Source organism: Xyrauchen texanus, chromosome 32 (assembly GCF_025860055.1).
Source record: "Xyrauchen texanus isolate HMW12.3.18 chromosome 32, RBS_HiC_50CHRs, whole genome shotgun sequence".
Taxonomy (NCBI): domain Eukaryota; kingdom Metazoa; phylum Chordata; class Actinopteri; order Cypriniformes; family Catostomidae; genus Xyrauchen; species Xyrauchen texanus.
Window position 1 is genome coordinate 36423111 of NC_068307.1, and position 27931 is coordinate 36451041.

At 37.5% G+C, this 27931-nt stretch overlaps 1 protein-coding gene across 1 annotated transcript; it reads right to left on the reverse strand.

Annotated features, from left to right (window-relative positions):
• On the reverse strand, positions 1-27902 carry sypl2a (synaptophysin-like 2a). Its single transcript, XM_052101958.1, has 6 exons — positions 27701-27902; positions 27374-27448; positions 17897-18012; positions 16867-17062; positions 2355-2531; positions 1-1630 (listed from the first exon to the last, which is right to left on the reverse strand). Exons 1-6 carry the CDS (start codon positions 27713-27715, stop codon positions 1508-1510), a joined length of 702 nt encoding a protein of 233 aa, XP_051957918.1. The 5' UTR covers positions 27716-27902; the 3' UTR covers positions 1-1507.
• Positions 27903-27931: the final 29 nt, after the last annotated feature.

Below are 27931 nucleotides of genomic sequence, written 5' to 3' on the forward strand. Positions count from 1 at the left end.
TGGGATTTAAATTGATGGGTTTTATTGCGTTTACAATACCACCATCTAGTGGTTATCAAGTAAACAGCAGCCTTTTTGAAATAAAACACGACAAAATTATCAGGTCTCTTTTAATACTAACCAAAGCTCCGAACAGCCTTTGAGGAAATATTTTCCTGACGCAAACCACAACAAAAATATAGGCCTATATTTTCCAAAAGTCTATCTTAAGATTTCCCCAAAAAACGGACTTTGTGGATTTCTCCAAAACAAAACCAATTTTTGATGTCAAGTCAAACTTTTTTCCCTTTAAATCACAATTAAACCCAAACTACATTTCCTATAATCTGATGCAATTTATATTAATAATTTAATATGTTTAAGCCTATTTGCATTCAATTATGTTGACAGACCCAGCAATTGTCTAATATAATATGCGGCACTGAATATTCAAAGTTTTCTTCAGATGATTAAAACAACTATATAAGGATTTAATAAAAGACAGAAATATTTTCTGATTAAAAACGAAACAAATACCAATAAATGTTTTTTAACAGAACAAACTCCACACGGTCACCATTAACACATTATTCTATTCGCCGTAATTAAACTGAATGCCTACCCACACTTTTTTTCTGTAAAAAATATAAGATGGTAAAACATGATAGAGATGCGCAAAATTAAATGTTCTTTCTGAAAATATACATATCAGCCCATATGTTACAGACATTCTCAATTACAATGTCAAGTGCCTAAAACAAATAATAATAGAAGACAAAAAAATAAAAATAAAAGCATTTTTCTATCGGCCATTGGAAAACTAATTTGTTACCAAATACCACATTAACCAAAGACTCAACTAAAAAAAATATATAAAACCGACTTAATATTTCAAACTATATGGCTGAACTCAGGAAAAATATTCCAGTTTGTCCTTCCCTAACAAGGTGACAGATGACAAATTTGTTCAGGAAGTGCAAAAATATCCTATCATGAACATAAATGAAAAGGCATTTAAATAAATAGTAAAAAAAAAAAAGCACAGAAAGGCAAGCTTTAAATGTCTACAGTAAGATATTAGGGGCTGAGAGTTAGTGTTCGAGGACAAAGCAATTCACAAGAGCTTTCAAATGCTATGTCTGTTTCATGAGGTCTGATTTAATATAGTGAATATATATAGAGTTATTGAAATGCAGGTCATCTTAAACTCAAATTACTTCAATAACAAAAGTCTTCATTTCACACTATTTGACATGTGATTTAATTTAAAATTTGGTTTATTTTTTGGCTTTACTTCAGATGACCAGCTTGAAAACATTAGCTTCTGACAGTGCCATCAAAACAAACATCATTACTGAAATAAACAAAAATCAAAGAAATTATGAATATTTAGCATTTATAAATGTAGTGGATTGATTTGAAGCTTTTGCATATTAAAGTGTTGTTTCTTTTCAATGTGTTGACAATAACAAATGGGGATATCCTCTGTTTCTGAATGACTTGAGAGGAAGGAGCCTGTTTTGTTTAACTAAGATGTTGAAACTCCCTCCTCTGTGTTCGGTGGTGGGCTGGCTGGTTTATGAAATGGAGTCTCCTTGTAGATGAACCAGCAGTTTCCTGCCCACAAGATGAGGTTTAGGAATCCAAAAAGCTAGAGGATGCAGAAAATAGAAAAGTACAAGTATTGACATTTTTGGTGTACAGTCTATTTAACTAGGCTTCAAGGGATAGTTCACCCAAAAATGAAAATGCTCTCATCGTTTACTCACTTTCATGCCATTCCAGGTGAGTATGACTTTCTTTACTCCGCAGAACACGAACTAAGAATTTTAGAAGAATATGTAGGTCCATACAATGTAAGTCAATGGTGACCAGACCTTTCAAGCTCCAAAAAGGCACATAAAGGCAGCATAAAAGTAATCCATAAGACACCAGTGGTTAAATCCGTGTCTTCAGCAGCTATATAATAGGTGTGGATCATTATGTAAGTCCTTTTTACAATAAATCTCCACTTTCACTTTTACATTATTATTTTACATTCTGAAATTGAAAGTGGAGATTTATAGTAAAAAAAAAAGATTTAAATATTGATCCGTTTCTCACCCAAAGTCATTAAATCGCTTCAGAAGACATGGATTAAAGCCCTTGAGTCATATGGATAACTTTTATGCAGCCTATGTGATTTTTGGAGCTTCAAATTTCTGGTCACTTGCATTGTGTGGACCTACAAAACAGATATTATTTTAAAATCTTTGTTTGTGTTCAGCAGTAGAAAGAAAGTCATACACATCCGGGATGGCATGAGGGTGAGTAAATGACGAGAGAACTAACCCTTAAGGAATAATACCAGAATGACATTCATCAATGGTGCTTACCACAGAGGCATTGAGGCGTCCCATGGCAGGGTAGCTTTGGGTTTTGCATAAATCTTGGGGACATTTCAGTATTAGGGTGTCAGGATTAGTAGCATTCTTGACATCTGTTAAACCTTTTGCCCAGGCTGAGGAAGAGACCAGCCACAAGAAAGCAAAGATTCCGGTCACAATGAAATCCTAGAGAGCAAAAATAGGCAAGTTTGGCACACACATTTCTGGCCATATAGTGTATGACTGATTACAATTGCCAGGCAACGTAGCAACTAGGCACCTTATAGTGCTTCTAGTCATGTCAGATTTACTTGAATTATGAGTTGTAAACTCAGAACTTTATAAAAGCTTTGACAGTTGTGTAGTAACATTAAAAGAACCAAAATGGCAGCAGACTCCCTCGACAGTTCACATATTTCTGATTGAAATGCCATTTTATTACAGCCACTGTTAACTGGAGAGCTTATGTTTGCAAGAACAAATGTAGATTAAATAATGAAATAATGTAGTGATTAAATAGTTTGATTCATCTACAACAAAACCACACATGAATTTGTTTTGCAATAAGTCTTGCCATTGAAACATGCAAACAGATCAGAATAGAATCTCTGAATTGTCATATGGTAATAATAATAATAATTCCAACAGGATATAAACGCATTGTTTTTTTGTTTGTTTTGAAACTGTATCCCTTTTCTCCCCAATTTTGGAATGCCCAATTCCCACTACTTAATAAGTCCTCCTGGTGGTGCGGTTACTCATCTCAATCTGGGTGGTGGAGGACAAGTCTCATTTGCCTCCGCTTCTGAGACAGTCAATGCACGCATCATATCGCGTGGTTCGCTGTGCATGACACCGTGAAGTCTCGCAGCATGTGGAGGCTCATGCTACTCTCCGCGATCCATGCACAACTTACCAAGTGCCCCATTGTGAGGGAGAGCCACTTAATCGCGACCCAATCCCTAGCAATCGGGCCAATTTGGTTGCTTATGAGACCTGACTGGAGTCACTCACCATGGATTCGCGACTCCAGGGGTGGTAGTCAGTGTCAATATACGCATTATTAATATAGACTGTGCAGTCAAAGGTTTGTGTTTATAGTAATTTTATGATTTTGAAAGCGGCTTATCCAATTAGAATTTAATATAGTATTATTACCCTGAATATTAAACCAACCCTATCTAAAACAAATCCCCAAATATTTGTATATACACATTTAAAGATTTTTACATACAGTCTATTATGTCAACATCACTGGTTTCATGACACAAAATTACTAGCAAAAAATAAGCCACAAAACAGAGACATTTTATGTCTTATGATTGTTCATTTGTTTTGACTTAAATGCACTGCAAGCAATTTTTTTTATTTATGAAATGACACTCTGGAATAAGTCATTTGTGCTTACAGATATGATTGAATTAAGTTTTTATAACAGCACTAGACTTAGAAAACAACAAACAAAAACTCAGAATCTTTGTTTGGCCAATCAAAAGACTTTAAGGCACTTTCTGCCCATCAATCATTTGCATGTAATACAAGGCAGCCCATATATTAGCAGCAGGAAGCTGATGGCATAATAGATGAAGCATACAATTAGTGGTCAAACGATATATTGGCCGATATTCAGAATTTTGTAATTATCGTCAGATACATTTTCCCGTTTGGCCGATTTGTTTCCTAAGGATGCGAGGGCGGCAAAAATCACTAGCTTGCATGTGAAGTGTCTGAGACATGTAAATGAGCAATCACAGTCCTATTAGTAATGTGCCATGGTTCTACTATAATAATAGGCCAGTGTGCAACAGAGTTTTGTTTAAACGTTCCGCATATCAAAGCCGTGACAGACAGATAGGCTGTCTCTTTTCGAAGGCTGCGTCCTTCTGAGGTTGCATTTGTCGACATCATCTGGGCTGTCTCGTTTCAGAAAAGCAAGGGCTTTCCGAATGCAGCATTTGAATGCATGAAATACACTCCGAATGCAGCATTTGAATGCATGAGGTGTATCCTTCGTGGGCACTCACAACCCATAATTCTTTGCTTATAAAACATAACATAATTTGTCTAATCAAAATGATGCCAATTTGCCTGAAAATATGGTTCAAAAGCAAGTAATGTTGATTCCCAAGTTGAAGTACCTCAGTAGTAGATGGGTCAGAGTATATAATATGGATAATTATAGTAATATATCATTAAAATAAAGTATTATATACTAAAAGTAAACCTTTAAAAACCATTTTCTTTTCTCTCTACATCATTATAACCAAAGGGACCTTGTTCCCTTCTCACTAAAAGCGATCTCGTTTGTTAAAGAGTAGCGTGCTGTCATAGCAACCATGATAAGTTCCATCTCGTTTAAACAAGGCTTGTTTAAAGGAGGGCGTTTGCTATACCGCTGCCTTCAAAGGACGCGTCCTAGCTAGCACGCAGCATTCGAAACGAGACAACTATATGAACTCATAATGTTAAAGTTTTACTCTTCCTCTCTCTCCTCAACAGTTCCCTGTAACTTAAACAATACTCACAAAACTTGAGCAAATCCAGTCCACAAATACTGCGAGAGCTCATATTTCTTCCTCTAAAGCAGAGTTTCTTAAACTATGGATCGCAACCCAGATTGGGTCACATGTTTGGTCATGATGCATTTTAACATTAGTGTAATTATTTCCTTAGTAAAAGTAACTGAAATTGCTAAGAGCTATTGCACTCCGCTCAGATCACTCCTCCACAATGTTGCACTGGCCGGGAATGTCTTTCAGCTTTTTTTCACAATATAATTTGATAGGCACGCGCTCTTAGTCCTTTAAATCAGGTGAGGCGGAAGTGCTGTCAGGTGCTGTAGTCAATGGGCTACTTGGCTCAACATTTTTCATGACACCGTTGTTAACGTTTACACAAGGCAGAACATAAAGATGACAACTTCCACGATTCATTTGTTTGTCTTGGTTTTATATTAAAGACCAGAAAGGTGACGAGAGCACCAACAATGCATTTAATTGGCAAGTTTAAAGTAACAAGTCGCTCATAAGACTACATCTTCACGTGGCACATGCAGCTTAAGAGAAAGCCGCGAAAATTCTGTCAGAACAAGGCGAAAAGCAGTTTTTCCCAAGTTAGGAAAATCATTAAGAATTTATGTAACGTCGGGGCCAGGGTAGCTCAGCGAGTATTGATGCTGACTACCACCCCTGGAGACGCGAGTTCGAATCCAAGGCATGCCGAGTGACTTCAGCCAGGTCTCCTAAACAACCAAATGGCGAGTTGTGTGTGGATGCCGATCGAGAATTGGGCATTCCAAATTGGGGAGGAAAAAAAAATGTATGTAACGTTGAACATGAGCAGAAATACATGAGTAGGCTACAGTCTATATAAGTGTTGCTTACAAACAATCGCTCTGTAGCCTACAGTTGTATGTCATGCACTTCATTGTTCACAATCCAATTCTAAATAAATAGAAAGACATCAGTATGATGAATAATGGTCAGCCTGAGTAATATATAGATTTTTTTTTCCTTTTCTGATTAAACTATTATTCACAATGAATTAACCATTTTCCATGGTAACCATAGTTTCTGCCATAATAACAAAGTTGCTGCAATTATTGTTACAATGATAAAACTTCATACTGTGTAAAAAGCTTTCAGAATCTTTCTATTTTCTCCTGAATAAAAGGTCACCACCAGTTTTATATTTAAACTTTTAATACTTTATCTTTAACCTTTTAATCTGTAGTAACTATGTTATTTTATGGTTGCCGTGGAATTTTTTTGTAGAGGTTACAAAATAAAAAAAAAAAAGTGTTTTCTTTATTTCAACCATTTCAAAGTGTGCATGTTCAAATATTATAATTTTTGTCTTAAAGACTATATAATAATCAACCATAATAATCAATAGAATAATTATTTTTTTTTAATAGTTTGTCTATATCAATTACAATTGACAATTTTTTGTAAGTGTGGGTCCCAAATAAACACAACATTTCTAATTTGGGTCCTGGGCCGAGAAAGTTTAAGAACCCCTGCTCTAAAGCACGTATTTTGTCAGCCTCTTTTCAGCTGTTCCCTGTGTTGTATTACAAATTTATAAACTGTTAAACACAATCATATATATAAACTGGGAAAGTAGAGTAGACTGCATTTAGCATTTAAGGTATAAATGATAAATATATCAGCTGTTAGAAAGAGTATTCCAGCAAGAGATTTCCTTCCAGTTCTGTTCTCTCTATTGTAAATTAAATTAATCAGACTACTGACAATCTCATCCTCTGTCTTTTAATGGCTATTGGAGCCCCAGCCCCAGTTGTCTAAATAGTTAGGCTGATTGGATTAGCATCTCTGTATCTGAATAGTTATGCTGATTGGATTAGGACTGGTAACAATCTAGAGTCTAGGGTGGGTTTCCTATGCCTGTATACATCATTTGCATGCTTTAAAGTTATCACCTGGGTGCTTTGTGTCTATCTCTAAGCACTGCCCTCTAAATGCATGTATAAATTACAATGTAAAGTTCCCTTAGTTAGATGTTGGTCCCTGCAGCTGCTGACAGCACGAATTTCTCAATAAACAATCCTGCTTGAAGATACAACCGAGTCTCCTGGTCTTACCTTCTGAGTTTCCCACGCTCTAGAAGGATAAAAAGTTTACAACAGTTTTGGTGCCGTGACCCGGATAGCTACTCACCTGAATCCAGATTGAAACTTCAAGCTTAACAAAGATCTGACTGCATTCCAGCCTGAATCTTTCTTACAACCAAAGTTTGGTGAGTGCTACTCTATCCAAAAGAACCTTTAAGACCAGTACAATGTGTTATCCTCTGCGCCATCAGAGAAGAGTTAACAGACAGCTGTAGGGTTTGGTTAACTAAGTTAATCCTCTAAAGTTTTCTGTTAGAGATGAAAGTTATCCTCTGCCCAGGCAGGGAAGATTAGCATTACGTGTTAATATTGGTTAATCCTCTGTTCACAGAGAAGGAGTAGCATTACGTGCTAGTTATTTTGTTTATCCTCTGTTCACAGAGAAGGTTAGCATTACGTGCTAATATTTTGGTTTATCCTCTGTTCAGGCAGGGAAGATTAGCATTACGTGCTAATATTGTTTATCCTCTGTTCAGGCAGGGAAGATTAGCGTAAAGTGCTGGTAATTTGTGTTATCCTTTGCTCTGCCAAGGAAGGTTAACAATAGTTGATCTGTGTTAACAAGTGTACCCTCTGTTGATCAGAAAAGTTTTAGTGTTTTTGATTGTGTGGTAACAAAGAAACTCACAAAATGTTTAGAAAAAATGCTCGACTGATCCCCACAACTGAAAAAGGTGGTCTTGCGACTCCTTTGTGGTCAGATAGCGAATTCAAATCACTGTTAGGAGTACAAATGAACCTAATGGTCACTGAGAAAATTAGACAAGAACTAACTCAGAAATATGAGATTCATCCAGACAAGACTTGGTCGGTAGAGGAGTGTAAAAAGGTACTAGGAGCAAGTATTCGCAAGAACAATGTGAAAGCCATTATCTGCTGCCACAGAGAATTTGGTTTAGCGCTAGATACACAGCAGTCTCAACGTAACTCTGAGCTAGAGAAAGAGAACAAAGAGCTACGTGCTAGAGTTTCCACTTTGACCAAGAAATTGCACTGCAATAAAGCCATAGAAAAAAGTGATGCAGAAGTTAGTCAGACGGATAACATTTACCCTGACTTACAAGCATTCTTTGAAACAGATGTAGCTCTCCTATCAGCAACTGATGTGCCTGTAAATTCAGTCAATGTGTGTGGTGCTAGGAAAAGATCACAGGGAATTGAGGGAACTGAAAGTGTTTCTAGCAACTCTTCTGTTGTCCAAATACAAACTGTCGCAAAAGCGCTTGGACCTAAAGATATAGAGAGACTATCCCAGAGCTTACCATCTGCACGCACACAGTTCTCTGAATTTAGAAGAGCATTGATCAGCAAAATGCGTCTATATGACATGTCGTTTACAGAAGTCACACAGTTAATGTCACAAATTCTGACTGAATCTGAATTCAACAGTTTTGAATCTGCAGTGACTTCTGAACTACAACATGCCAGTAGAAGCGATATGAGAGACGGTGTTTTGAAAATCCTAAAGAATATCCTAGGACCCAAAATAGATTGGTCTAGAATTACTAGCTGTGTACAAAAGAAAGAAGAAACTGTGAATGAATATACTGAGAGGTTTTGTCAGTCAGCCGTAACTTAGTGGAATAGTGGATGATTCTGAAAGTGTGCTCGATGACAAAGGACCACTAATTCGTATCTGATCAGATGGCCTTGTAGCCGAATACAAAAGAGCTTTGCCATTCCTAGATCTAACTTGGTCTAACAGAACTATCAGAAGTAATTTAGACAGGTTGGCTGCATGGGAAAGAGATGCTGATGTTAAAGCCAAAGTGAGAGTAGCAGCAGCAGCTACATTTAGCACAGCAAAACAAGAAAACAGGTGGTCTAAAAAAGAAGGCAAATGCCACTACTGTGGAAAATTAGGACATTGGGAGAAAGAGTGTAGGAAGAAGTTGCAAGATACAAAAAGAAATGCTATGCATAATTCTGCTCCTCCTCAGCCTGTTTACAACCCTGAAGCAGTTCCGCAAGTGTCCACTGAAACTTTAGGACAGCTCGTTCAGGCTCTTCTAAGAGCACAAAAAGACCAGGAAAAAAACTAATTGTTGGGGCTGTGAGTAGCTACCTTTCCCCTGTGATCCACCATAATGACAAAATAATTGTTGTGAAGGGTGGCATACAAGAGAGAGAGATTGATTTTTTGCTTGATACAGGTGCAGAAATTACAGTAATTCCTACAAAATTGGTTAAAGGAATGATGTTAGGACAGACTGTAAACGTAAGTTGCCCTCACGCAGTGTCCGCATTAATGAGTCAAGCAAAAGTCACTTCTGTCACTTCCTCTCATTGAGGAAATTGGTTAGCAACTCTCACAGCCCCGAACATTGTTTTACAGCGTGCACCAGTCATGAACCCATCCTCATGCATGATGTCTGCAATGACTGAAGTTTTGTTAGAGGATGAAGGAGAAATGACACACGATTGTGTTAAGTGGCACGGACCACATCAAGTGATGTTGATTACAGCAGCTGCAGTAGTGTGTCAGGGAAGGAAAACCTGGACTCATGTGTCACACTGTAAAGTTGTTCCCCCACCTACAGGGATAGGATAGGACACAGACCAGTGAGGAGCCCAGGGAAGAACCGAATGCAATATGCATCGGGGGACAAACCCTGTGGTGAAGACTCCCTCATAGGCCTTCCCCATCCACTAGTCCATCCTTACCTCACTGTTCTTTAGGTGTCAAAGGAATTATGAAATAGGGAAAGAAGGAACAACATTAGCAGACTCAGAAAAGGACACAACCCGGGTGTTTGAACAAATACTGCTCTACTGTCTTTTGTTTTTCTTTCTACCCTCTTTGCAGATACCACTTGATGGCTGTCCCGAGACCCATGGGCATTGACCTCCTCACCTGTGTATGAGGCCACAACTTCCAGAAAACAACTAGACCCACTGCCAAGCCCAGTATCACAAGAAGAACGAAAAAAAATAAAAATACACAACACAGAGACTCACATACGGAATCTTCAGTCATCCATCAACATGATCAAGATTGTCACATTTCTAACCATCATGGACATCGCACAAAGTGTGGACTCCAGAAACAACATATTCTTAGAGCTGATAATATACAGTAAGGAAAATAAGTATTTGAACACCCTGCTATTTTGCAAGTTCTCCCACTTGGAAATCATGGAGGGGTCTGAAATTGTCATCGTAGGTGCATGTCCACTGTGAGAGACATAATCTAAAAAAAAAATCCAGAAATCACAATGTATGATTTTTTAACTATTTATTTGTATGATACAGCTGCAAATAAGTATTTGAACACCTGAGAAAATCAATGTTAATATTTGGTACAGTCAGCCTTTGTTTGCAATTACAGAGGTCAAACGTTTCCTGTAGTTTTTCACCAGGTTTGCACACACTGCAGGAGGGATTTTGGCCCACTCCTCCACACAGATCTTCTCTAGATCAGTCAGGTTTCTGGGCTGTCGCTGAGAAACACGGAGTTTGAGCTCCCTCCAAAGATTCTCTATTGGGTTTAGGTCTGGAGACTGGCTAGGCCACGCCAGAACCTTGATATGCTTCTTACAGAGCCACTCCTTGGTTATCCTGGCTGTGTGCTTCGGGTCATTGTCATGTTGGAAGACCCACCCTCGACCCATCTTCAATGCTCTAACTGAGGGAAGGAGGTTGTTCCCCAAAATCTCGCAATACATGGCCCGGTCATCCTCTCCTTAATACAGTGCAGTCAGCCCTGTCCCATTTGCAGAAAAACACCCCCAAAGCATGATGCTACCACCCCCATGCTTCACAGTAGGGATGGTGTTCTTGGGATGGTACTCATCATTCTTCTTCCTCCAAACACGGTTAGTGGAATTATGACCAAAAAGTTCTATTTTGGTCTCATCTGACCACATGACTTTCTCCCATGACTCCTCTGGATCATCCATATGGTCATTGGCAAACTTAAGACGGGCCTTGACATGTGCTGGTTTAAGCAGGGGAACCTTCCGTGCCATGCATGATTTCAAACCATGACGTCTTAGTGTATTACCAACAGTAACCTTGGAAACGGTGGTCCCAGCTCTTTTCAGGTCATTGACCAGCTCCTCCCCTGTAGTTCTGGGCTGATTTCTCACCTTTCTTAGGATCATTGAGACCCCACGAGGTGAGATCTTGCATGGAGCCCCAGTCCGAGGGAGATTGACAGTCATGTTTAGCTTCTTCCATTTTCTAATGATTGCTCCAACAGTGGACCTTTTTTCACCAAGCTGCTTGGCAATTTCCCCGTAGCCCTTTCCAGCCTTGTGGAGGTGTACAATTTTGTCTCTAGTGTCTTTGGACAGCTCTTTGGTCTTGGCCATGTTAGTAGTTGGATTCTTACTGATTGTATGGGGTGGACAGGTGTCTTTATGCACCTAACAACCTCAAATAGGTGCATCTAATTTAGGATAATAAATGGAGTGGAGGTGGACATTTTAAAGGCAGACTAACAGGTCTTTGAGGGTCAGAATTCTAGCTGATAGACAGGTGTTCAAATACTTATTTGCAGCTGTATCATACAAATAAATAGTTAAAAAATCATACATTGTGAATTCTGGATTTTTTTTTTTTACATTATGTCTCTCACAGTGGACATGCACCTACGATGACAATTTCAGACCCCTCCATGATTTCTAAGTGGGAGAACTTGCAAAATAGCAGGGTGTTCAAATACTTATTTTCCTCACTGTATGTCAAGAAGTGCCTTGTTTGCAGGAAAGGACGTTTGCATGCCACACGCACCCTCAGTAGGAGCAGGAATCCCATGGGTGGCACACCCTATCTCCAAATGTGACACGTGTACCTTCTTTGATCATCATACCAGTGGATTATACAACAAGGATACATGTCACAATGTAACAATTCCTCCACCCTCTCCATGTTGCATTCCTGGATTACCATCCTGCAACCTAACTTCAGCTCCTCCCATTATGACAGATCTACTTTTGCCAATGACTTTTCCTTGATGTATGGAAAATTACGCTCCAGCCTCGACTCCCTTGGGTGACATTCCTCGTGAACTTTGCAGCTTTGTGGTCGAAGTGAGAACAAAATCCCATGTAGACATTACTCCATCAGCAGGAAAAGAGGACAAAGACTTAGAAGAGTGTCTCCACAGGACACCATCCCTTCCAAAACTCTTGGCAATAAATCAGTGGTGTATGATTCCTCCACCGACTGGCATTTTTTGGTTATGTGGATCTTCTGTCTACAATATTCTACCCAGTCGATTCAATGGCAGGTGCACCCTGGTTTATGTTTTACCGGCTATCAGAGAAAATACACACTCCACCCCAAGCTCTACACATTTACAAAATTCACCACCTTCCACAAACAAAGAAGATGGCTGCATTCCAGGACTCACTTGTGCACAAACATGGTGGTCGAGAACTCTTGGAGCAATAATCCCGTCTTATGGTGTCATGCAGGCCCTTGATCAAGTCAGAAGCTCATCAAATTCTGTACAGAAATTGGCCAATGATACGGCTTTGGCCCTTGGTAACATCAAGGACACTCTCGCTTCACACAAGATAATGATCTTACAGAACAGAGTGGCCTTGGATTACATTCTAGCAACGCAAGGGGGAGCCTGCACCATTATCGGCCCCGAGTGCTGCACCGGTTTAATGGATCCAACAGAGAACTTGAACAAAATCCAACAAGACATTCTTGATCTTGCAGCAAATTTACATCAGATGACTGAAAATAATTCTTCATGGTTTGGAAACTTGCTAGGTAAACCCTGGCTGTGGATAAAGGAAATAGCAATTCTGCTGTTCTTTTTCCTACTGGTGTACTATTTATGCGTCCACAGTCAACAAATGACTCAAGCACCTCACGAGCAAATAACAGTTCCAACCAGAAAAGATTATTACCCATAAGAAATTCACGGACCCTAATTGCATGTTTGTTCTGTGTCCGCATGCAATCACAGAAAAAAACAACACAGAGCAAGTGCTATGTGCCTGTAACGATCACAAGTTACAAGAATTAACTTTTAAGTGTCTAAATTTTTATTTTGTGAGAGTTATTCTCTCAAAGGGGGAATTGTTGTATTACAAATGTATAAAATGTTAAACACAATCATATATATAAACTGGGAAAGTAGAGTAGACTGCATTTAGCATTTAAGGTATAAATGATAAATATATCAGCTGTTAGAAAGAGTATTCCAGCAAGAGATTTCCTTCCAGTTCTGTTCTCTCTATTGTAAATTAAATTAGTCAGACTACTGACAATCTCATCCTCTGTCTTTTATTAGCATCTCTGTATCTGAATAGTTATGCTGATTGGATTAGGACTGGTAACAATCTAGAGTCTAGGGTGGGTTTCCTATGCCTGTATACATCATTTGCATGCTTTAAAGTTATCACCTGGGTGCTTTGTGGCTATCTCTAAGCACTGCCCTCTAAATGCATGTATAAATTACAATGTAAAGTTCCCTTAGTTAGATGTTGGTCCCTGCAGCTGCTGACAGCACGAATTTCTCAATAAAGAATCCTGCTTGAAGATACAACCGAGTCTCCTGGTCTTACCTTCTGAGTTTCTCACGCTCTAGAAGGATAAAAAGTTTACAACACCTGTGACATTTAACTTTCTTGTCTAATGCTAAAAAGGCAAATATCAGATTTCCATCATGCAACATCTGCAAATATGCAAATGTCTCATTTAAACCAATTCACGAACCAAACGAAAATCCAGTCTTTTCTTACCGTCGGGCGCACATCTAATAATATCTTCCTTTGAAGCGCATACTCAATCAGCCAGAAACAAAACTTCAGGATCAGGATCAAAAGTTCCTCTTATTGACAAATCATGACGGTCAGTCCGTGACAAACCAAGCAGGTGATCCAGATTGTTTAAACTGTCAGGAGATTGCTCCTCTCACTATATCCACACGAGCGTGTGAGTGCAACTTCACAGTAAAAGGGCTTTATGTGTGCTATGAGTAGGGCTGCACCTAATTATTTTTTTATCGATTAATCTAACGATTATTTTTTCCAATTAGTCGATTAATCTAATGACTAATTTGCCGATTTTTCTAAAGATTTTTTATTATTATTTCTTGATTAATATAACAATTAATTAACCCAAAATAAATATAAAAAACTTGTCTCATTCATATTTTAATTATCTACTCTTAAACACAAACAAATGTACAAGAAACAAATTATGCACTGCAGGCATTATTCTGCAACAAAAATAGCCCTGTTTTAACTGGTAATCTCCATTTTACAGTCCAACATTAATTTTATTTTTGGAGAGATTTTATGTTGGACCGCTAAACTCGAGGTTGTACAATGTTTTGATATTCCTCCTGAAAGTGACTTGAAATTTACATTTGTTTCATTTATTTTGTTGTTGGATTGCTAAATGTAGATTACGTTAATTTTATTTTGGAGAGATTTTAAGTTAGAACTTGATCAATTCGAGTAAAAGGAAAGTGTAATCTACATTTAGCAATCCAACAACAAAATAAATTAAACAAAATGTAAAATTGAAGTCACTTTGAGGAGGAATTTCAAAAAATTGTGTTATCTCAAGTTTAGCAGTCCAACATAAAATTATTTTACAGTAAAATTGGAGCAATTTGAGTAACACTTAAATGTTTTTCTAACAGGAATAACTAAAACTTGTGCATTCTTAATCAACTCTCAGTAAAAGAAACATTTGTAACAAAACAATTCACAAGTTAGGAACCTAATAATGAAAATTAGGGGTCACAATTGTGAAATTTGGCTGACAATTAATTGTCAAACATATCTTACACAGCACCACATCATTGGGTCTCCGGCTAAAATACTCCCACGCTTTAGATCACCATGGGCACGTTTTTTTAAGCTGCAGTTTGTTCTTCGGGGAATCCATGCTTAAACCGGGTGATGCATTTTAATTATTCCATCACGACGCACCGACACATGACGTATTTATGTAATCGATGACGTCGATGAATCGTCCCAGCCCTAGCTATGAGTAAATGTCTTATACACAATGCACTATATGTACAAATAATTTTCATTTGGTCTTTTGTGAGAAAATGCAATTACTACTGCGCACATGCCATCCATGGTTGCTGGACTACTGTGTGTACTGTTATTTCCTTCTTCCTAATATATTAACAATTTCTTTCTGTGCAAACAAATAAAAATTGTACTAAAATTTGATTAAACAGAAATCAGAAGAAACCGCTATCTACTATTTAAAATCAATTTACATTTTTAAAGATTCTTTTCTACAAAGTTAAAGTTTTGTGTGAAATTGAGTGAATAAAGTGCTAAAGAGTTTTTTCATGTTTTAGCAATTTTATGTTTATGTTATTTACTATATTAAATTGTGTGACATATCAGCATTGTATCTGCCTATTGGCCACACTGCTTTCTGGATCTCGGCATCGGCCATTAAAAAACCCATATCAGTTGACCACTGCATTTAATTCAAGTTAAAATGCCAAATTCAGCTTCATAAACAGTTGTCGGTTAATAATTTGTCGCATAATAACGTTATTTTGTTACTGTTGCTTATGACAACACTGTTGCTCTTCAGAGGCCTGTTGCACAATGCCGGTTTTATGCTTTCTAGCAAACTGAAGTCGTTTTTTTTTATTAGCCTCACTAACAAGTTTTGTGGCTTTCTTGTGGCCACACAGCTGTTTAGTCCCAATCCTGTAAATTCTCGTTGCATTGTGCATGTGGAAATGCTCATGCTTTCACTATTAACATAGCCTTGAGTTCTACTGTCGATTTTTTACAACCACATTTCTTCCATGAAGCTGGTGGTTCACGACTATCCTTCCAGGTTTTAATAATCCGTAGGACAGTTCTTAACCCAATTCCAGCGATTTCACCAATCTCCTTAAGTGTTTTTCTTTGCTTGATGCAGGCCAATATTTTGCCCCTTCTGAAACAGTGACCTCTTTTCCACGACCACAGGATACATCTTCCGACATGGTTGTTTAAGAAATGAGAAGCTACACACTGCATCAGTTAGGGTTAAAAGAATTGTTGCCAGCTGAAACATATTAATCACTGCAACAATGATCCAGTCATAGGCTCTTAAATATCTGCTTATTTAAATCCAAACGGCAACTTTTTTTTGGCCAGGCAGTGTAAGATGGTTTATTTGAGAGATCGGGGAACCTTTTATCTTTTGAGCAGCACATTAAAATGTATTATTGAGTTTCTTTGCATTTTTTTTTACATACTGTAGCTGTATGCAGTGCGTACTGCTGAGAACCTCTGAAAAAAATAACTGCTTGCTGAAAGGTTCGTAAGGTGATTCTCACACTTTAAAGACACATTTTTTGTGTGACAAATCTTTGCACATGAACAAATATACTAGTTAAAATCATATTGTAGACTATGACACAAAGAGACATTGCTTGCACTTCATTTAATTATATTAGGCTTTTAATTGAATATAAAAGCTTTTACATTTTAGATAAATATATTGTTTTTATGCTTTTAAAATGAGCAATCATGTTTGTTATTTTGAACCTAAATCGCACAGACTCTCTCAAAGCTTCACCCATTGGATGTTCGTGGCAAATGTCACTCATGTGCACAAGCTTCAGGGTTAACCAGGATCTCGGGATCACCCTCTGAGCTGACAGAGAACGTTTGTACTGAGCTTCATCACTAATCCCAATCTAAACCGGTTTGGCTCTTTCTGGTTTTCTCAACCTGAAACTTACTCGTAAACTATGAGTTTATTCAACTTGCTTCGTGCAACAGGCCACTGCTCCATCTCAGATTACAACAGTCTAAACAGAAGACTGAAAGGTGGATTTTCAGAATGAGGAGGCGTGTCTAATTCTGTAGCCAAGTCTGGTGGAAGTTCTGGAACAACTAACATGGCTTACAACACCTTTAATGATTTTTTAAATATTGATATACTTACAATGGTCGGGCCACGATTAGACTCCCTGTAAACCTGCTGGTAGCCCAAGTACAGGATGAGGGTAAAAGTACAATACAGGAAGCCAAAGACACCCACACAGACAAAGAATTCAGCTGAGGAGGAGTAATCTCCCTGCAGATAAGTGCGATTCATGCTCCCATTGCAATCAGGAACATTAAATGGTTGACTTGGAAGCCTAAGAAGAAGAATAAGCCACTTGATTAATGCAACCAATTTAATTCTCATCTCTCATTGTTTGATTATACCTTTTATTTACTGATCTTTTCATTTCTAATTTATTTTTCATTTCTGTTTGCATGTTAACATGTGGGTGGATGGATGGAGAAAAGACAGATAGACAGACACGGACAGCGAGACAGAGAGATAGCTAGAAAGACAAATAGACTCAGACAGAAAGATAGACAGACAACAGACGTACTGACAAAGACAGACATGTAGACAGACAGATAAACAGACAGACAGACACCGACAGACAACAGACAGATTGACAAAGACAGACACACATACAGACACAAAAATAAAGACATGTAGACAGACACAGACAGACGGAAAAATAGACAGACAGAAAGACACATAGACAGACAAAAAAACACATACAGACAGACAGAAAGACACAGACAAGATAGACAAAGACAGACAAAGAGATAGACAGATTTGAAAAGTACTAAATAAATAAAGGATTACTAACAAATAAAATAGAAATAATTTCAAGGGTACAAAACGAATGTTCACTTTCTTCAATGGACACATACACAGACAGAAATAGACACAGACACAGACAAAAAGACACATACAGACAGACACATACAGACAAGATAGACAGACAAAGACAGACAGACAGACAGATTTGAAAAGTACTATATAAATAAAGGATTACTAACAAATAATTATAAATAATTTCAAGGGTACAAAACGAATGTTCACATTCTTCAATGGTGTTAACATACAAAAGCGAATGATTACTCAAGCAAAGAAAATTTGTATTTTAGTTCAATTGTGCTCATTTTACCTAAAAGGATATGCAAAATGAGCAGAAACCTCTTCTGATTTACTGGGACACTTCACGGTGAAGACACTGGATCCAACAAAACCGCCAGTCGTGGCAAAGGCGCAAATGGTGAAAACCTAAAAAAACAAAAACACAATAATAATAAACATGATAATAAGCCATCTCAATATTATTTTCTGTAAAACAATAGTGGCGATGAGAATTTCAGGGAAAAAAAGAGAACCTACCAACTGACACTGTATTGAAAAGACAAGCTGGACTGGTCATTAAAGGGCACCTATTATGGAATTTTGAAAATTACCTTTCATGTAGTGTGTAACATAGATTTAAGTGAACAAAAACATCCTGCAAAGTTTTATATATGAAAGTTCACCGTAAAAAAAGTTACTGTCTCTCAAAAGTAGGAGTCGACTCTGAGTCAATGTAATGAATCGTTTTTCCAACGAGTCATTTTCCTTTTCGTTGTGATGTCAAGACGAAAAATTATCACATTGGCCGCGCCCACTCTGCGCGCGCAGACACCAGGGAAAACTTGAAAACATCATGTCGACAACAAGACGCTGTGTTCTGAAGTGCATATCAAAAGTGACCTTTTTTTCACTGCCCAGGGACGAGCATGTGAAGAATCAGTGGCTAGAGTTTATATTTACAACTATACCACACAAGTATAGCCCGAACCTTGTGCTGTGTTCGCGTCATTTTAATGACGATTGCTTTACGAACATGAATGCTTTCAAGTGTGGAATCGCGAGCCGGTTGATACTGAAGGAAGGTTCAGTACCAAGTTTATTTGGATCAGCTTCCTCCTCCGAATCACAACCTGTAAGTATTATTAATAATTGTTGCTTTTATGTGTTTTTTAGCATGCTTAATAAGTATTTGTGTGTGTTGTGTACGTTACGCTCAGCGCAGCTTCTAGGTCTCCAATGTCAATTTTTTTGAAATGTGTGAAATGTTTGTCGATGTTATTGGAGTTGTCATAAAGAATAGAGCAATAACATGTAGTAATGCAGTGCTTTACCAATATGTTTATGCGTTGGGCTAACGCAAACAATAACTGATTGGGTGTTTACCACCGAACTTTGGGCTATGATCGCTAACATAAATCAACTCAAATTCCTTCTCCGATTTTGATTTTTTTACTACAATGCGGTGATGGGCGTTCCGTTTCTGACAATCTCTGCACAGAGTATACCAATCACAACTGACTGGGTCCTCTGATCAATCACCGCAGATTAGCGTCACGCAAAGGAGGGGTTTGGAAAAATGAGTCGTTGAACAAATCGGAGTGGTGGTGGCGTAGTGGCTAAAGCACAGGGCTGTTAATCAGAAGGTCACAGGTTCTAACCCCACGGCCACCACCATTGTGTCCTTGAGCAAGGCACTTAACTCTAGGTTGCTCCGGGGGGATTGTCCCTGTAATAATTGCACTGTAAGTCGCTTTGGATAAAAGCGTCTGCCAAATGCATAAATGTAAATGTAAATGTAAATCATTTGGGAGTCGGTGAGCAAATCAGGTAAACATAAATGCATATTATAAGACAACAAAAGTGTTTTTTGTCATTGCATGCATGTAAAACTGTTGTTGGGGACTCCCAAAACAATATTAGGAACATTTTAAATGCCATAATAGGTGCCCTTTAAAATTCCTCCTTTTGTGTTCCACGGAAGAAAGCAAGTCAACTGGGAATGGAAAGACATGAGGGTGAGTAATCGATGACAATTTTCATTTTTGGGTGACCTATCCCTTTAAGAAACTTCAACAGTAACAAATGGATGCAGTACCGTAAGACTTTAAAAATACTCAAACATGAATTTAATATGGCTTTGCAACTGCTTTGGATTCGGTGTTTGGGTGTGGTAATAGCTGAAGTCACAATAACAGAGTTGTCTTCAAATGCTTTCCCTCAGACTTCCACTACATCTGTAAATAATCCTCCAACACTTTCTTTTCCCTCACTCGCTCGCTCTTCTTCTCGCTGACTCACACATATCCCGACACGTTCTCCACTGCTTTCCTTTTACAAACGCCCCATTTCCACACAGGAAGTGGCTTCTGCAGACACTTGTGAGAACAGCCGCAGTAGCAGAGCGTTATAGCTTTTACAGCCAGCACTTTCAAGATTGATATGCAGTTTCTAGTTCTTGCTCTCTTTCTAAGGCATTTTAGCTGTCTGAATACACACTGCTACTGTGTTAAAGTGACAGTGACCAAAGCAATGATATAAGGAAGACACTATTAAAAGGGACATTGAGTTAAATAACAAAAAAAACAAAAACAATTTTGGATCTTGGATTCAACAAGCTGCTTGTGAATAAAATATGTAAAGGAATAGTTATCTTAAAAATTACATTTGTGTTTTTTCTCACCCTCATGTTGTTCTAAACTTGTATAACTTTCTTCTGTGGAACATCAAATTATATGTTTTAAAGAAATTTCACCCTGCTCATTTCAACTAAAGGCCTGTTCACACCAAGCCCAAATTTTCGGTGACATTGTTCGTTGCGAACGACATTGAATAGAAACAACAGATTCCTATGGAGCAAATCACACCTGGCCTAACAAATCGTCTTTACGAAGAGCAGTGTGATTTTTTCTTCTTCTTCGGACTGAAGAAAACTGACCGACCAATGAGATAAGAGCTTTTCGTCATGTTTCCAGAGTCACTGCTGCTGCACAATCCAGCATCTTGGTGGCGCTAATCAACCAGCAAAACAACAAGAAACACTGGCATTGGATGAGCAGTTGCTGATGATTTTATACACCCCTGATAAAATACATACAGTTGCAGTTTATGACCCCTTTGTACTACAAACAAAACCCTGGTCTCTTTTTGAAAGTCTGCTACTTATATACAGGCATATTTTATACATCTGCATAAATTTAAAGACACAGGAGTGTATTCCTAAACTCTATTTACTCAATGCAAATATGTAGTAATTATATAATAATATAGAAGCTGTGAACATGCATTCTTTTAAAAATAATGATTTAATGTGTTGATATTTCATAATTTACCTGGTGTTTTAATGTACATTATATAATATGTATTTACATCACTGTGCCTATTATATATTTCCTGGCATTAAAAATAGCAGTGAGGTTTGGCAAATCTCTTGAACTAAGCTTGTAGTAAAATTCTACAACAAAATCTTTAAATGCTTTACATACTATTTTTAATTCTAGGATAACACAACACAAGTATTTCTGTAACAGTGCTCTTTTGCTCGTCATGCACAAGAAACCCTGAATTCAATATAAATATGCAATAATAAAATAATTTAAAAGCAGTTAAGACAGTGAATCCGTTTTCTTTTTTAAATGTTCTGATGCATCATATTTTATCTTATAGCCTACCTGTTTTTACTTTACATGTACTTTATTCCACATGTTATGATATCACTGTTCTTTATGTTATATTATCCTGGCATTAAAAAAAAGAGAAGCTTTACATGTGCATGAATATAAAGACACAGGATGTACACTTATGTAACAGCGCTGTTTAATCATTTCACACAGAGAAAAAAAAATACATAAATAATTAAATATTCCTACAACTGCAAGGAAGAACATAAAAGAATTATCCCAAATTAGGAAAATACTTTAATTGCATGAAAAATATTAAACTCATGCATCGACATCTGAATGCTAAAAGGGAAATGTGGTTAAAACAAAATAAATATGTTTGTTGAACAACACTGCCTACTGTACAGGCGTTGAAATTGCTTTTCATTGTATTAATTTTGGTTCCAGTGTGAAAAGACCTTAAAGCGTCAGTTTGTCTTGCAAACTTGTCTCGAATTTGGCGTGAATAGGCCTTAAAGCATACAGCGCTTTACCGCGGAGATGTAGCACGTGAGGAGGCCCACGCTATTCTGTGTGGCATCCATGCACACCTCACCACACACCCCATCGAGAGCGAGAACCAGATTATAGTGACCATGAGGAGGTTACCCCATGTGACTCTATCCTGCCTAGCAACCGGGCCAATTTGGTTGCTTAGGAGACCTGGCTGGAGCCCTGGTTTCGAACTTGTGACTCCAGGGGTGGTGCAGTTAGACTTCTTGTCCAAATCGTTCAGCCCTGGACGATATACCTTTTACTTTTAAGCAACCATTGGTGGGAAAAACAATTATAAATGTAAAGTGGATTTCTTAATAGATCTATTTTCTATTATCTATTAACATTGTAAAACATATTGTGAGTGTATACAAATATACAGATTTCTTGCAAGGGGCCAGCAATTTTCTGCTTTTACTAAACCAGATATTCAATCCTCTGAGAGGCGTTGGTCTGTATAGCACCCCCAATATGATCCTAAAAATAGCTTTACATTTTAGCTGGCATGCAATCCACCCAGCTTTCTTCCTCATCTTTGAAGAGTTCAAGGTATTTTTCTATATTAATATTTGGGCTGTCTATTTAACGTGTACGCTTTTAATTTCATATATATATATATATATATATATATATATATATATATATATATATATAAACTTGCTTCAATCATTAATGCAAATAATTAAATCCCACCCCCTGGATCATATTGGATTATCTAAGTGTATATATACAGTATCACACACACATACATTCAAATACATGTATACATACACCGGATCAGCCACAACATTAAAACCACATGCCTAATATTGTGTAGGTCCCCTCGTGCCGCCAAAACAGCGTCAACCCACATCTCAGATTATAGTCTTTTCACCACAATTGTACAGAGCTGTTATCTGAGTTACTGTAGTCTTTGTCAGTTCAAACCAGTCTGGCCATTCTCTGTTGACCTCTCTCATCAACAAGGCATTTCTTGGCATAATTTTGAGTAAAGTTGTGTGTGAAAATCCCAGTGCCCAGTTGCATAAAGTACCTTTAGTTAAATTTTCCCTTAAGATCGCCCTCAAATTTCCATTAAATTTAATGGTGTTGCATAAAACAATCCTTAAATTTTACTTAAGGGTCTTTATAGGTAAAACAGCATAATCCCCTACATTTCCCCTGAAATAATTATTTTGTACTGAAGTATTCCCTTAAGTGTTGCATAAAGCCCATTAACTGCCACTTAACAAAGTAAACCTTAAAGGTAGCAAAACCACCTTATGTATTGTCTAAGAGTTACAAGGTTTCTAACAAAAGGAGAAATGGCAAAGTTTATAGAACCAGTTGAAGAGTATAGCATAGCAAAATTTTCACGATAGGGAGAGCACTTCAGACCATCTTAGTAATAATTAACAAGTGCAGAATTACTGTGGGCAATCTAATATCACATCTAACACATCAAAGTCACTCAAATTAAAATAGAAAACTGTAAAAAGTTCAAGTATTCTTTGTGTTCAAATTGCTCAAATGTCTAGATATAAATCAGAGGTAGGGACATGATGAACATGACCATGGTAATAGTAAAATTTTAATCACTGTAGTAAAACCCTTAACGGTTTCCCTTACTAAGATAGTGTCTAAGGGATTATATGCAACACCCGCAAGTCATTCCCTTAGTTAAGGGGAAAGAACGCCTTATATAAGGGAAAAACTTAAGGTGTTTTATGCAACTGGAAACAGGAGATCAGCAGTTACAGAAATAATCAAACCAGCTTGTCTGGCACCAACAATGCTGCCCAGGTCCAAATAACTGAAATCAAATTTTTTCCCATTCTGATAGTTGATGTGAACATTAACTGAAGCACCTGACCCGTATCTGCATAATATTATGCACTGCTGCCACACGATTGGCTGATTAGATAATTGCATTGATTATTGAAAAAGCTTAATTTGGAATTTGCGTACGGTCACAAGACATGATTAATAGCACACATTTTTTAACTTGTTATTTTTAAGGTAATTAATCAAACAAAATTACTACTTTAAATCGACAGCCCGAATATAATTTGTTATATATGAAGGTTTTCAATTATATCTTAATTTATGCATACACAGAAAGAGAAACACAACCAATCCAAAAAGAAAGTGGTAAGACAAAGTTGTCTTTCTGATGACAAAGAAATTGGGCACACAATCTTAACCCTGGCACAACTTTGGCTTAATTTCTGGTTGGTTAAAGGAATAGTTCACCCAAAAATGAAAATTCTCTCATAATTTACTCACTCTCATGCCATTCTAGGTGTAAGATTTTGTCTTCTGCAGAACACAAACAAAGATATTTGAAGAATGTCTCCGCTCTGTAGGCCCATACAATGCAAGTGAATGGTGACAAAAACTTTGAAGCTCCAAAAAGCACTTAAACGCAACATAAAAGTAATCCTTAAGATTCAAGTGGTTTAATCCATGTCTTTTGAAGTGATCTAATCGGTTTTGGGTGAGAACAGAAATTTAACTTTTTCACTATAAATCTTGACATTTAACCACTAGTGTGTTATGGATTACTTTTATGTAGCTTTTGTGTGGTTTTTGGAGCTTTAAAGATTCAGTCACCATTCACTTGTATTTATTGGACCAAAAGAGCTGAGATATTCTTCTAAAAATCTTTGTGTTCTGCAGAAGACAAAATCTTACACCTCTAGAATGGCACGAGAGTGAGTAAATTAAGAGAGAAGTTTCATTTCTGGGGGAACTATTCCTTTAAGGTGCTTGGTGCAGAGAAGCACAGTGAGCCAACTGAGGGTGCCTGGCACCAAGCAGAACCACATGAAGGCCGGTGCCACATTCACACTGGAACACACACCTACATGCAGCAAGTGACTATTAAAGAGTGTCTTTGTGTCAATGAACTGCCCCTGCCACCAATGTCATTCTGATCAACAATTAGCTTACCTGTTAGTGGCCAATACTTATTCTCTATTATTTAATATTTTTCTAGGAGATCTGGGTTGTACTGGTTAATAAGAAGCAAAAACAACCCAATAACCACATGATGATTCTGTAGGGAGTGGCTGACATTCCTGCTTTACAAGTAAATAATGGGTCCAACCACCGGTTTCCTTTATATTTTAAACTACTCAGGACTTTCTTTACAAAAATGCTTATGAAGGGATATAAACCATATCCTCCTCCACATGACAGCAGTTTTCACATGAATGATGCCAGGGTAGGGCCTATAAGTGGTAAAACAACGGTAATGTATTTAATAAAATAAACTAACCTAAAAATATAAAAAAAGGTTTCTCCAACATAAACACTGTATACACACAAATTAGACTTGCACTGTGGGTTCTCATTGTTTGAGATTATTTCAAATGAGCCTTTTGGTGAAATGCATCTTTACGTTTAAACTGCACATAGGCAAGTTGCAGAAATTCCATTACCATCCATACAATGGAATCAAAACAACACTATAGTGTCTAATTGCACCCTTTCTTTCATCGACACCCTTCTTTTACCAAAACGCATCACAAACGTGTAAGCAATGATAATGACTTGCAAAGACAAGGCAAAATTGCAAAAAATTTGCAAAGTGCCGATGTTTACACAGACAGGTGTGGTGAAAATGAAAGAGGCATATACCTTTTAGATGAGAGAAACAAATTAAGATTTCTCTGAGAAACAAAAGCCCAGACCTAACTTTTGGAAGAATTTGCACAATTAAAGGGATAGTTCACCCAAAATAATTTTAATTTTCTCATCATTTACTCACCCTCGTTTAATCCCAGATGAGCATGACTTTCTTTTTTTTTGCTGGACACAAATGAAGATTTTTAGAAGAATATCTCAGCTCTGTATGTCCATACAATGCATGTCAGCAGGGTTCCAAATTTTAAAGCTCAAAAAGCATATAAAGATAGCATTGAAGTAATCTGTACAACTCCAGTGGTTAAATTCATGTCTTCAGATGGGATGAGATAGAAGAGTGTGAGAAACGATTAATTTTAAGACATTTTTCCCAATAAATCTCCACTTTCAAATGCACTCTTCTCTCCTAAGAGGAGTTATTTTGTTAGTCAATTCACATTCTTTGTGCATATAGCCACCTATTGGGCAGTGAGGAGAATTCATAGTTCAAAAAGGACTTCAATATTAAAGTGTTTCTCACCCACACCTTTCATATTGCTTCTGACACTGGTTTAACCACTGGAGACGTTTATGCTGCCTTTGTGAGCTTTTTTGAGCTTCAAAGTTTTAGACCCTGTTGACCTGCTTTGTATGGACCAACAGAGCTAAAATATTCTTCTAAAAAATCTTTGTTTGTGTTCTGCAGAAGAAAGTCAAATTCATCTGGGATGGCATGAGGGTGAGTAAACAAATTTTCATTTTTGGGTGAACTATCCCTTTAAAGGGATAATTCCCCCTAAACTGTTGTTCCAAACCCACTTGACTTTCTTCAACAAAAGGGTGAATAATCAGGGTGATTAAATGATGACAGAATTTACATTTTTGGGGTGAACTATCCCTTTAAGGCATTAATTAAATATGGTACAATTTAGTGATATTATAATTAATAAACAACATTCTATTTATGCTGCAGCAGCTGGCATACTTTTCTGCAGACATGCAACATCATTTCTAAAAATGTTTTTGGCTGCTTGTCAGTGCTGTCGGATATTTTACTACTGCTAAATACAAACAGACTGCGAGTATGCAGGTAGGGGGTACAGTGCCACATATCAACACTGAAATCTGCAGCTTTTGGCTTTTACTTCCTGGCTTCTAAACCAGATCCAGTCTAGTCTGCGACTAAATGGAAGACAAACAAAAATATGGTATGATAACAATAGCAGAGAACCTTTCCGAAGAAAGCTCCTATTTTTTAAACAATACATAAAAACAATCCATTATCTTTTATTATTTAATATAATATATTTATGGGAACAAAATCTATGCACATAAGGTCAAACTAAACTGCACTCGAATAAAAAAAGCTGGTTGATTGGGAGGATAATTCAGTTTCCACTCACTTCAACCTGATTTCTTTGTAGGTTAATGATCTAAAAAGTGAGTCAAGGCCTAGTTACCCACATCAGCCTGCAGACCCAACAAATAGGTGTTTTACAGCCTTTATACCCTAGAGATTTTCCATTGTTTGCAGTGGTATATTCAGTGTAAGTCTAAAGTCTACCATATAAGTGCCTTTAAATGTGGATGGGCCAAACAGGACTATCTTGGTTGCTGCTACCGTTGGCAATGTAAACACAATTTATTTCTCAGGGGACAGTGAGAAAGGCAGGACTTGTATAAATTTGCATTACATTTGTATGCACGAGATGCTTTCTACAGTCTAAACGGATGCAACCTTATCGCGATACACTTTAAAATATGATTAAATGACCTTAAATTGACAAATTACTATTAAGTTGACATGGGTGTGTTACCGCGTGTTGACACAACAGCACTATATGCAACTGCCGTGTTTGATCAAATGCTAGTACGACCGTGTAAAGGCACACATACATGGTGCAGCCTGATAATACACTTGCAATATGAATCAACCGACAAAAACGCGCAATAAATGTAGCAACTGTCACAATGGAGGTACTATCAAAAATATATAATGTAACATCTGTTGAGAGATCGTAGAAACTCACCCACTCCAAAAGTCGGATAAATCCCAGCGGTTCTTTCACGGGTCCCAGATCAAGTCTAAAACCCGACATGACTTTCTGTAAAAGGAGAAAATAAAAGATCAAACCTTATTTGAAGCCTCTGGTACTTCCTTTAAGCCCAAACAACGCTTTAGATCAAGCGTTGTTCTTCCATCGAGAGTCGATGGTAAACTCGCAGAAATGAGTTCGATTTATTAGCTAATTGGGTTAGAATTGGTTATTAAATTATTCCAAATCGAATTTTTCACAGAAGAAAAGGCGGAGATCACCAAACGCAAGTGTCTTACGACAGGGCGGGTGGTTTATTACCTGCACGATCTCCATGTTTAGTGTATTCTTGTGTTTTCGCTGTTGGAAAAGACGTGATTCCTGGTCGATGATCCGATTTCGTTATTAGCGTTAGAAAAGGAGATATGAGAATGACATTCAAGGTGCGACAGCGTGAAAAACAGAGCACTTCTGTCGACAAACTTGTCAAACTTTCTACAGTGAAACACGTGATTGCAACTTTCTCTTAAAGTGACACGAACACATAAATGC